The following is a 12,487-nucleotide window of genomic DNA, read 5'->3' as shown; positions in this document are numbered from 1 at the left end:
GATGAATCATATTGTTTCTGAAAGAGGCTTTTAATGTTTCTGAAAGTAAAATTTGCAGCTGCAATAGAAACTGACCATATCAACTGTAACCATTTTGATGGCCAACTACTGCAACCTCAATTGAGTAGACACTGTGGCAGTCATGATTGAACATTAAGATGCTGGAACTAACATGCCATGTGCATAGTCTGGTGATTTTGGATATATAGATGTGGCCTATGTTCCCAATCTGTGTGAATTACAAATGTACCAGACTCAATGGATGAGTTTTTCTGATACATGATTGTTGGTGAGCATTGTTTTTTTCAAACATGTGAGCAATTTGCATTGCTATTCTAAAAAATTATGCAGGATTATTTTCCCACTTATAGAAGGAGGCAAGCTCTAGAAATCCCTTAAAATAGACAAGAGTTTCTCAACCGTGGCACTATTGACATTTTGAGCCAAATAATATTTGACTGGAGGGGGTGGGGGAAAATGTCCGTTGCATTGTAGGCTGTTTAGCAGCATCCCTGGCCTCTAACCCCACTAGATGTCAATAGCCTTTCCTCCCAGATGTGACAATCAAAAATGTCTCTACACGTTGCTAAATGTCCCTTGGAGAGAAAATTGTCTGTGATTGAAAGCCACTTAGATTGGCAAATCCAGCAATGATTAATACAAATCCTTGAATAGTCTCCATCTCTCTCCAATCATCTGCCATTTTCAGTATTCCTTCCATTTTTGTGATCTGTTTGAGAAAGTTTCCGTGGTGTGTCAGTCTATCTTCAAATTCTGTTTTTTAACTTGAAGTTTCTCTCTCAATAAGGTTGTGGTGGCTGTGGCGAAGATCAAGAACACAAGGAAGAAAGGGAAGGACACAATGGCAACAGAGAATAAAAGACAGTTTGATTCATGGTGAGTTGGATTGTTAGAGCAAACAAAAAAGACCCTGAATCCTTGACTCCAAAGGTTTCATGCCAACTGAAGCCAAGTCTATGCCCTAATAATACAACAAATTAAAAAGTGAAATATTTGGCCAGTCAATTGTTTTGTTTTCAGAAAACCAGGATGCCCATTGGCTTGATGTTATTCCCACTCAATTGATACATTGATTTGAAGATACAGTATAATTATAAATATGGATTTAAAATGTAAAAGTTTACATTAAAGTAATTGTAGAGTAAAGGAATCTATATAAACTGATGTTGTGTGCTTATACATGGAAGATTTCTGGAGGTAAGAAATGATTGAAGTTGTTTAAAAAGAAATTATCTTTATAAAGGATAAATACAAATATATCACTGGCAATTTGCTTCTTACTAACTTTCAACTTTTTTGTTGTTGTTTCCATTGTGCTTTTTTTTTTTTTTTCAACTTTCCAAATTGTTGAGATGCCATTGATAAGGCAAATCACACAAGATAAGTCTAACAAGTGCTAGGGTCTAATACTGACAAATTCATCATGTAACTCACATCAGTATTACTGGACAAATGTCATAAAGCCCATAAATCTAAAAGGTAAAATACAAAGTTTAAAAACGCATTTATAAATTTGATTTCTATCGATTTGGCCATCTTTAAAAAATCTGATTGGAAGACTACAGGAAATAGTGTAAGAAAAGAATAAGAGGAATAAAAATAACTAGTTACATAGGAATGAGCACAATCTTCTATTTATTTGGCCTACCAAATATTAATAAAAGTCTCTATATGGACGAGAGTCTATATAATGCCACCATTTAGACAATAGCTCCTGACATGAATTTTTTATGGTTTAGAATTGGATGGTGGTGAGAAGTGACATGGGAATAGCTACCTACATTCTTCTGTCAAATGCTGTGAGCTCATTTGGCCTCTGTTCAGTTATCCACTGCATTTCTGTCCCAAAGCTTACTATAATTCTATTGAAATTATATTAGGAGAATTTTGAAGTTAAGTAATGTTAGGGAGATTTGACAATTTGAGGAATATGGAACATGTGGTTTCAGAAAATGTTTTTGAATTACTTTTCATTTTTCCCTTCACTGGGTTATAGGCTAGTGACACACCTCACCTGGTTATAATTTGAATGTCATCCTTTAGCAGGCATTGGTTAGAAGGTCTTACACTCTCGGGACTCACCCAGAAGTCATTGGTGCTATGTGGGGATGTTAATCCTGTTTAAGATTCCAAATGAACAATGCAGCATTCCTTTCCTGCTGACAAAGTCAGGAAGAATTTCATGTTTTACAAGTTCACATTTCATACATGGATCGGGCAGATTCAATTTGAAACAGAATGCCCTTCTAAACTTCTAGTTTTTTTTCATCTCAAAAATCATCTGGTCTTAGTAAACTTTCTCCCGCTAGATTGACCATTAATTAACTTGATGAAATCTTAATTTTATGATGAGTTTGGTTTCTCAAGCGTGTTTATATTTTAGGTAGACTATTCTGTTAACATAAAAAGCTAGTTCAGGAGAAAACCAGATTGGCTAAAATATTTCACATAGAGAATCATAAATGAACTAAATCTTTATGGGCTTTTGTATCCCCAAGAATGCAAAAGACACAGTGGGGTGGGCTGAAGTGCCCATTTTCATAGTATCTCTGGCTGGATTTAGTGAAAGTCCTGCAGGGATTTCCAATAAACAATTAGAACAGGAAAGTACAAAAACTAATGCCAGAACATGAAAAAAAATGCTGTGTCGTAGTTGGGTTTTTTGTTTGTTTGCTTTCTTTTCATGGTGAGAAAAGGAAAGGTGAAAAAAAAAAGCATTTATTACATTGCAATCCTCCAAATATGACCATAACAAAAGGATAAAATATGCTTAATACTCTGCAGATCATTTCTGCATCCTTTTTTTGATTTTCTTTCTTCAGTTCCCCATTGTATAGTGTTTATTTTTGTATGTTTAAGTCTCCATGTTAGCGTAAATTCTGGCATTTTATCCTCATATGGACACATGAAAGTAACAACAAAAAGAAACAGAAAAATAGAACGAGGTTATTCTTCTTGTGCAGACTGATAAAATTATAGATTCAGAAGCCCTTCTTTAAGAGAGGACGAGAAAACATAGGTCATTCCTCGAATCCACAGTTCCAACATGTTTCTTTCATTGTCTCATTGCTCCTAAACTGGCAGTTTATAAGGTGCAAGTTTCTCAAACTGGAGCACAGGCTTGATAACAGTGTCGATATTGGGCTCCTGAATTGCACGTTCCATAATAAGACTATAAAGTGCAATGGCAGAGATTTTAAAAGTAGGAGCTCTTTTACCCCTTGTATTCTTCCCAAGCTCCCTTTCCCACTTCCCACTTTGTCAAAGATGTTTTACCTCGTAGCGCCTATGTTCTTGTAATGACACATGAGCAGGTGTTTAAAGGTCTTCTTGAAGGTGGCATTACAAAGTGCATAGCAGGCGGGGTTGATAGTGCTGTTGATGTAACAGAGCCAGTAACCGATGGTCCACACTGTGTTGGGGATGCAGGGTGCACAGAAGGTGTTAATGAGCACCATGACATTGTACGGGGCCCAAGTGATGATGAAAGCCAACAGAATAGCCAAGATTGTCCTAGTGACTTTCTTTTCTCGGGAAGGAGGAGGCTTCTTTTTTGCAGGCTGCTTGGTCATTTTCACAATCTTACGGGCTACGATGTTCTGTTTTTCATCTCCATTCTGACCTGAAGACCCAATCAGCTCCACAGTGGTATTAGTTGGGGTACATGGGTCACCTTTTTGAGTCTTGGTGACAATTTTGATGCATGTTTGCTTAGAGTTCTCATCTTTGGAATGGCCCAGGGAAGTAGAAACTGTGTTTTCATCCTGAGTTATTTCATCCTCTCTCATATTAGAAGCGACAGCACTGACTGAGGTGGAGTCATTGGAGCTCTCTTTCTCCTCCCCCTGGACACAGTTTTCAGTCACAGCCTCTCTGGGGGCTTTGCCATTCTGAATTTTATTGTGTTCCAGGCCATCATCACTGCTGGGCATGTTGTTGTTGTTTGGCTTCACTATCCTTCCTTGTACTAGACTTGGAGAAACTGGATCTTGGTTGGCCACAGGCTCCTTCTTGTCCTTCTTTATCCTGCTCTTGCTGGCTCGAGATATGTGCCAATATAGCACAGTCATGATGATCACTGGCAAATAGAAGGCTGCAATGGCGGTACCAAAGGTGACAGCGGCGTTGGAAAAAAACTGAATGTAGCATTCCCCATCCTCCACAGTTCTCACCCCAACAATGAACTGCCAGAAGAGGATGGCTGGAGCCCAGAGGATGAAGGAGAGGACCCAGGCAGCTGCAATCATCATACCTGCCATTTTCGTGGTCCGCTTGACTGGGTAGGTCAGAGGTTTTGTGACACAGAAGTACCTGTCAAAGCTGATGATGAGCAGATTCATAACTGAGGCATTGCTGACCACATAGTCCAGGGCTAGCCAAAGGTCACATACTACAGGTCCCAAAGGCCAGTAGCCAATCACAGTGTAGAGGGTGTACAAGTTCATGGAGAAAACACCTATGATGAGGTCAGCACAGGCCAAGCTGAACAAAAAGTAATTATTGACGGTCTGGAGGTGGCGGTTAACTTTAATGGAAACCATGACCAGGATGTTCCCAATAATGGTCACCAAACTGAGGGATCCAGCCACAAGGACAATAAACACCACTTCAAAGGTCTTATAAGGACTGGTAAGACCCAGGCCATTGTTAGAGGAGTTTGTTGAATTATTCATTTTGTGTTCTCTTATCAGTAGCCAGGTAGCCAAATAAACATTTAAACCTGCAGAGAAATAGAATAAAATTAACAAATATAATATAAACTTTACTTTAAAATACATCAGATTTATTCCTTTTAAGCCACATTATTTCCCCCCCAGATCTTCCTTCCCCTGCATGTTTACTGCTCCTACCTGCCCCAATCCCCCAATAAAAGGTAAAGACTTGAAATGTAGGATTCAAAAAGTCCTTTCAGGCTGGCAATGAGTCTGAAGTCCAATATCACTTTTAATGTGTCCATTTCTAGTTATGAATACCTATCCATCTATCTATCTTATCAATCAATTATACTGAGCATAATATTGATAAATTGAGCTAAACACACCCAAATTGTACACAAACCTTTCCGAAACATCAAGAACTTTCTAGAATAGATATAAAAATTAATAAACTAATGATGGAACAAAATTATGGAAGAAAGAATAAAACTTATGATATTGAATGTGTGCCTTTTAAATAGCAACTTTCCTCCTGCTAGATCTAAGCCTTTTTCATAATAATACTTATTATGGTGCTAATAAAAATAATGTAATACTATTTTATTAGACAATACACTCTCTCCCAATGAGAATTACTTTTCTTTAGCATCCATTTTACACATGTAATCAGTATCACATAGTATTTCCAATGTTCCTTACCTTACAAAATATTTGCTTATTAAATGCATATTTAACTAAATAAACCAAAATTATACATAAAACTTCCCAATGTATCAGGAGATTTCTGGAATAGACATAAAAATTAATAAATGAGAGGACACAATTATGGGAGAAAATACCAATGATATAAATTTTTTATTTTTCAAACTGCTATCAAATCTATTATCTTACTGCTCTCCCTACCAAACCTTTTGTTTTGAAGAAAAAGGAATGGAGGTCCAGAAAGATAAAGAAATTCGTATAAGATCACATTTCAAGTCAATGACAGAGACCAGACTATAGACCTTAGTTTGTTCAATCGTTCATTCTTTCGCTTTGTCCTCACATACCTATTGAACAGCTTCTCTTAATTAGGCATTGTGATACAGTCTGGGCATTCAGTGATGATTAAGACAAGGTCTCTGCCTAGTGGCAGGAATGGGTTGATAAAGAAGCAATTATTAAACATGAGTGTACTTCCTGTTGCCCTACCCTTTTGTGTATAAGTGAATACATAACCATCATTTTTGAGATAACCCCCTGAAGTCTGGTGGCAATTAAATGATTTTTTGTAAGGGAACAAGTACATTTGGGATTTAGAAAAGAAAGTTAATAATTCATCAAAAGAGCTATGAGCTATTTCTGAAGAAACAGCGTTTGAAGGAGAAATTAGCCCAATTCTACCTCCTCTTGACAATATTGCTGAATAGGGCATCATAAAATAAACATTGTTGAGAAATTGTTTGTTGACATTTCAAAACTCCCAAATCTCTATTAATTCAGATACCATTAATTACAAAGTAATGATATGAAATACAGTGGTCTGCCTTTGAAATCTATGTAGAAAATAATTTGATAAGCACCTTCATAGCACAAATAACATTTAAACAAGTGGTTTATTCTGCAGAAAGCAAATTATGTTCAAATATTTTACTAAAAAAACTTAACAACAGAGTAGAAGTTTGGCCTTAACAAATAAGACCCCAAATTTAGAAGCCATAAAGGAAAATATATGTATTACACAATCCCTTAAAAATTTTTGCATAGAGGAAAGTCAAAATAAAAATTGGGAAGCAATATTTGTAAAGTACATGATAGAAAATTATCTAATTTCTTTAATATAATAGAGTTTGGGAAGAAAAAGCATAGACAAAAGACTAACAATCTGAAACAATGTCCTAGTTTGATCAAAGAAAAATTAAACATTAATGACTTTTGAACATATGAAAAGATAGTCAACCTCACAATTTAAAAATGAAAAACCAAACAATGAAAAGCCTTTTCCACCCATAATGTTAGAGTAGTGTTGTTGAACATTTTTGGTGGGACTTGGAGAGCAATCCATGGAGGGCAATTTATCTATATCTATAAAAATTTTTAAATTATTAAGAAATGTTTGCCTCAGGAATGCTACATCTAGGAATTTGTCTTTCACCGATAGTCATAAAAATATTCAAAGAGGTCCACTCAAGGATATTCATTCAGAAATGTTGTTATAGCAAAAAAAGAAAACTCTAGAAATATTAAAATTATTCTTTGGCAGGGGATTGGTTAAATATATCATGGAATACCCTTACAATGAAATATTATAAAGCTGTTAAAAGAGGTAGATATATATGTCCTGGCATTGGTGTGGGAAGTCACAGAGTTAGGAGATGATATGATCAAAGCAACACGTAGATTGTTATAAAATACAATTATATTTATGCATATATTATATGTAATGTTACATATATTTTATATATATATTATATGCCTCTAGGTCATTGGTAAACATTGAAGAGTTTAATCATTCAATGTTTAATTTAAACATTGAAGATGATGTTAATGGAACACTTAGAATCAGTGGAATCATTTCTATGGCATTTCTCTTTAACAATACTTTTTTGCCATTATTGATACAATTGTGTACTTATATAATTTATTTGAACAAAATGATTTCACCTTTCTAGCTATTATTCTAATGATTTCTTAATAGCTCAGGTAACTATAAGATCAGAATTCTGACTTGCTTATAGCAATACTTTGGTCTGTTTATTAAATAAATTCATAGACATTTTAGAATGGAGCTGTATGTATATTTATTTCATGAAATATTAATTTTAATCAATTTTTATTGAATAATTCCAAACATTTATTTATCAAACATCCTATTTGATATTTTAATTATTTATTCGTATTCACTTTGAGACACAAAACTATATTCCAGTTTTTAAAAGAGTTTTGGATAATTTCTTCTTGAGAATAATATATACAATATTTATATTTAAAAATAGGTATTTGAAATCAAATAGTTTGATCTTTCAGTTTATAGACTGAGAAACTGTAAGAATGAATAAGTGATTTGTCCATAGTCAGCTGTTTTTTGGTCATAATTGGTGCTAATAATAATAAATACTATTGTTATAGAACTTTATATTAATATAACTATTTGACTCTCACTCTATCCCCTTTCATATCATTTATTTGTTTGTTTGTTTGTTTCTTTTCCCCCTTCCTCTTCTTCCTTCTTCTTGTTTACCATGGGCATGTATTGCTTTTTAAATTTAAAAAATTAACTACAAGAAAATGCAAATTTAGGGTTCTCAAATATCAGTGTTGATGATAATCCTGAAAGGCACAATTCTCAATGCCATAATCCTGAATGCTGAAATCTCAAAGGACCAAAATTGCTAAAGTCCCAAATCCTGAAAATCACAATCCCAAAAGATTAAAATCCTGAATGTTGCAATTGTGAAATCTGAGTTCTGGGGAAGGGATTAGTGTGTTTTGAGTTGTATGCAGGATAATTGAATCATGTTAGTTTCATCAGGTTGGGTTATTATCTTTATTTGGGAATTAATATTGTTTAAGGTGGTATCTATGGGTGCTAAGTTGTTAAGGGGTGGATTTGTGAACTTAATTTTAGATGTCAACTTGGTGGAATTAAGGAATACCTAGAAACCCAGTAAAGCATTATTTTGGGTCTGTGAGGGTATTTCCAGGGGAGATTAGTGTGTGAGTCTGAGTGGACCATGTGGGGAATATCTGCCCTCAGTGTTGGAGGGCACTATACAGTTGGCCAGAAGGTCCAAAGAGAACAAGGCCCAAATACAGAAGGAGAAATTGTTCTCTCTTTGAGAGCTGGGACAGACTTTTCTTCTGCTGTCTTGGACATCAGAACTCCAGGTTCGCCAGGCTTTGGACTCACACTAGCAGCCTCTGGGTTCTGAGGCTTTTTGCCTCATACTGAGAGTTACACCGTTGGCTTCCCTGGTTCTGAGGCCTTCGGACTTAAACTGAGCCATGCATCCCAGGGTCTCCAGCTTGCAGATGGCCTGTTGTGGGACTTCTCAGCCACTGTAATTGTGTGAGCCAATTATCCTAATAAATCCCCTCTCATCTATCTCTATACATATCCTGCTGGTTCTGTCTCTCCGGAGAATCCCAACTAATACAGATTTGGAATTGGAGAAGCTGAATATTATTCCTTAAATATATACATTATATATATATATACATATATATATATGAGATAATATAAATGTGTATTATGTTATGTAATATTGACAACTATGTAAAATATAAGGAACAGGTTTCATCATCCCCTTTACACAAAGAAAAAAACTAAGGCTATAGAGGAAGTTAAGCAACTTATCCCTGATCACCAGGCTAGTGAGTAAATAATCTACAACTAAAATCAACTCCCTTTCCTTCCAGTTAGATACTCTTTCTTTGTTTCCCTTCCTCTTTGGAGAATTATACATTATCCAGTAATATGTTAGGCAGCAGCATAATGATGAACTACACCCAGAGGTTGCTAGTTAAGACAAGTTCTGTTTTGGGGAAACTAGAATTCTTACTCAGGTAGAACACAGTAAATTTAGGTAATATTAACATACTTAGCTACTATTGTAGTCCCTGAATTTTTAGAGTTATAATATTTGCTTGGTTATACTAATGCTGAATAAAAATGGAAAACATTCCTCTTAGAAGCAAGCACAATTACGTAAAGGCATTCCTTTCTGCCAGTGTGATGCACAGACTGTGTAAAACCATACCTCTTCCACTAGGGAAAGCAATTTACTCCTGCCAACCTTCTGCTGCTTCTGTTTTTTAAATGTCTGTACAAGTTTATACTTCTGGTGTGGCATTGCAGGATGTTATTAGAACAATAGTGGTTACATCATTGATGAAATAACACAATCACAACAGACTAAACAATGAAGATGACCTTCAAAGGACTGAACATCTTAATATGGATGGCAAGTGTATAGTAACAGTCAGTTTGGTATTTTACAGTTTAGCTTATGACTAAGTCCCGGAAGTACTATGGAAACTTAAGAGAAGAAAAGTTTCTTCACTACTTGAGTCTATATAGCAAGGAGGAAAATACCATGCTTTAACATTTATTTTGCAAAGTTGTGGGTGCTAATGTCTTTTTTTAATGATTAGCTGTATGACCATGAGCATGTCATTTAAACTCTATGAACCTTAATTTTCCTTTTCCTCAAACAGAAATAAAGATAGCCCTCTTTTTCTTTCAGAATTGTGGCAAAGATCAAAGTGAGGTAAATGTCTCTGAATCATAATCTATTAATGTTAAGCATTAAACAAATGCTATTATATCCAAATGAGTATATATTAATCACTTTTCTTAATAGTGAATAGAAAATTGTGTATTTGTGTGTGAATATATGCGTGTATGTATCTTAAGAGTGGCAAGATGTGAGTTGCAGTGGTAGAGGTAATACTAAATGGTCATTATCAAGGATATTAAATTATCAATTATATTAGATTATCAATAATACCATTGATAATGATAATTAACATATTTTGAGCATAATTACTCTCCAAAACAATTCCTGTAGTGATTAGTATTTTCATTATACACTTTTTATTAACATTGAACTAAAGATCAGTGAACTAAGTTACTCAAGATTCAAACTCTGGGCACTCAACTCAAGTCTGCTACAAACAGTATTTGGTAGAGGAATAGTCTTACACAGCTGCCACCGCTTGCCCACATATTTCTTCCTCTGCTCTGCCATGACTAAGGCTTATACCAAGTTGGGTCATAGGTTTATATAACAGAGTGAGGATCATTGAGTTCAGAACAATATTGGGATTGGGGGCAGGAGGTGTTCATTGTAAGATATGGAGCTACTAAGTGGGAATCTGCATGTGAAAATATGTGACATTTAAGATTCAAAGCCTTTCCTACATTTTCTTCTAGAATTCTTATGGTTTTATGCCTTAGATTTAAGTCTGTTATCCATTTTGAATTAATTGTTGTGAGTGGTGAGAGATATGGATCCTGTTTTAATCTTCTGCATGTGAATATCCAATTTTCCCAGCACCATTTATCGAATAGGGATTCTTTTACCCAGTATATATTGCTGTCCACTTTGTCAAAGATCAGATGGCAATATGTGGATGGTTTTGTATCTGGGTTCTCTGTTCTGTTCCATTGGTCTATGTCTCTATTTTTGTGCCAGTACTATGCTGTTTTGGTTACTACAGCCTTGCAGTATAGCTTATAGTCTAGTAAAGTGATGCCTCCAGATTTATTACTTTTGCTTAAGGTTGCTTTGGCTATTTGGTCTCTTTTCAGGTTCCAAACTAGGTGTAGAATTATTTTGTCTAGTTATGTGAAAAATGTTGTTGATATTTTAATGGGGATTTCATTAAATCTGTAAATCACTTTGGGTAGTATGGACATTTTAACAATGTTGATTCTGTCAATCTATGACCATGATATGTTTTTCCATTTGTTTATATCATCAGCAATTTCTTTCCTCAGTGATTTATACTTCTCTTTGTAGAGCTCTTTTACCTCCTTGGTTAAATATATTCCTAGGTATTTTATTTTCTTTGTAGGTATTGTTGGTGTGTAGAAATGCTACTGATTTGTGTACATTAATTTTGTAGCCTGAGACTTTGCTGAATTTATTTATCAATTCCAGGAGTCCTTTGGAAAAATCTTTGGGGTTTTCTAAATATAAGATTATATCATCAGCAAAGAGCAATAGAATTTATGAAGAAGACCCCAAGGGTAATCATAGCAAAAATAAAAATAAATAAATGGGACTTGGTTAAATTAAAAAGCTTCTGCACAGCCAAGGAAATAATCAACCGAGAAAACAGGCAACCTACAGAATGGGAGAAAATATTCCCATGCTATAAATCTGATAAAGGGCTAATAATTAGAATCTGCAAAGAACTCAGGCAAATCAGCAAGAAAAAAAAATCAAACAACCCCATTAAAAAGTAGGCAAAAGACATGAACAGAAGCTTTTCAAAAGAAGATAGACTAATGCCCGATAAACATATGAAAAATGCTCAAAGTCACTAATCATCAGAAAAATACAAATCAAAACCACAATGAGATATCACCTAACCCCAGGTGAATATGGCTTTTATCAAAAAATTTCAAAACAATAGATGCTGTCATGGATGCAGAGAGATAGGAACACTTATACACTGTGGTGGGACTGCAAACTAGTGCAATCTCTATGAAAGATAGTATGGAGATTCCTCGAAGAACTAAAAGTAGACCTACCATTTGATCCAGCAATCCCACTACTGGTATTTTTCCAAAGGAAAAAAAATCATTTTATCAAAAAGACATTTGCAATAAAATGTTTATTGTAGCATAATTCACGATTGCAAAGATGTAGAATCAATCCAAGTCCCCATCAATTCATGAGTGGATTAATAAAATTTGGTATATGTGCACCATGGAGTACTGCTTAGCCATAAAAAATGAATTAATACCTTTTACAACAATCTGGATAGTAATGGAGACTACCCTCCTAAGTGAAGTATCACGAGAATGGAAAAACAAACACCACATGTACTCACCATTGAATTGGAACTAACCAATCAGCACTAATATGCACAAATGGAAGTAAAACTCAATGGAAATCAAGCAGGTGGGAGGGGGGAACAGAGGATGGGTGAAATCATACCTAACGGGTACAACGTACACTATCTGGGTAATGAACACACTTATAACTGACTCAAGAAGTACAAAGGCAATCCATATAACCAAAACATCTGTACCTCCATAACATTCTGAAATTAAAAAAAAGGAAAAAGAAAAATTAAATGCATTATGAAAGACCAAATGT

At 35.0% G+C, this 12,487-nt stretch overlaps 1 protein-coding gene across 1 annotated transcript; it reads right to left on the bottom strand.

Annotated features, from left to right (window-relative positions):
* Nucleotides 1–3,293: 3,293 nt before the first annotated feature.
* On the bottom strand, nt 3,294–4,694 carry CHRM2 (cholinergic receptor muscarinic 2). The gene has a single exon (XM_069462207.1). It carries the CDS (start codon nt 4,692–4,694, stop codon nt 3,294–3,296), a length of 1,401 nt encoding a protein of 466 aa, XP_069318308.1.
* Nucleotides 4,695–12,487: the final 7,793 nt, after the last annotated feature.

The sequence above is a fragment of the Eulemur rufifrons genome, chromosome 29, assembly GCF_041146395.1.
Source record: "Eulemur rufifrons isolate Redbay chromosome 29, OSU_ERuf_1, whole genome shotgun sequence".
NCBI classification, from domain to species: Eukaryota; Metazoa; Chordata; class Mammalia; order Primates; family Lemuridae; genus Eulemur; species Eulemur rufifrons.
This window is presented reverse-complemented; position numbering and strand designations above follow the sequence as displayed.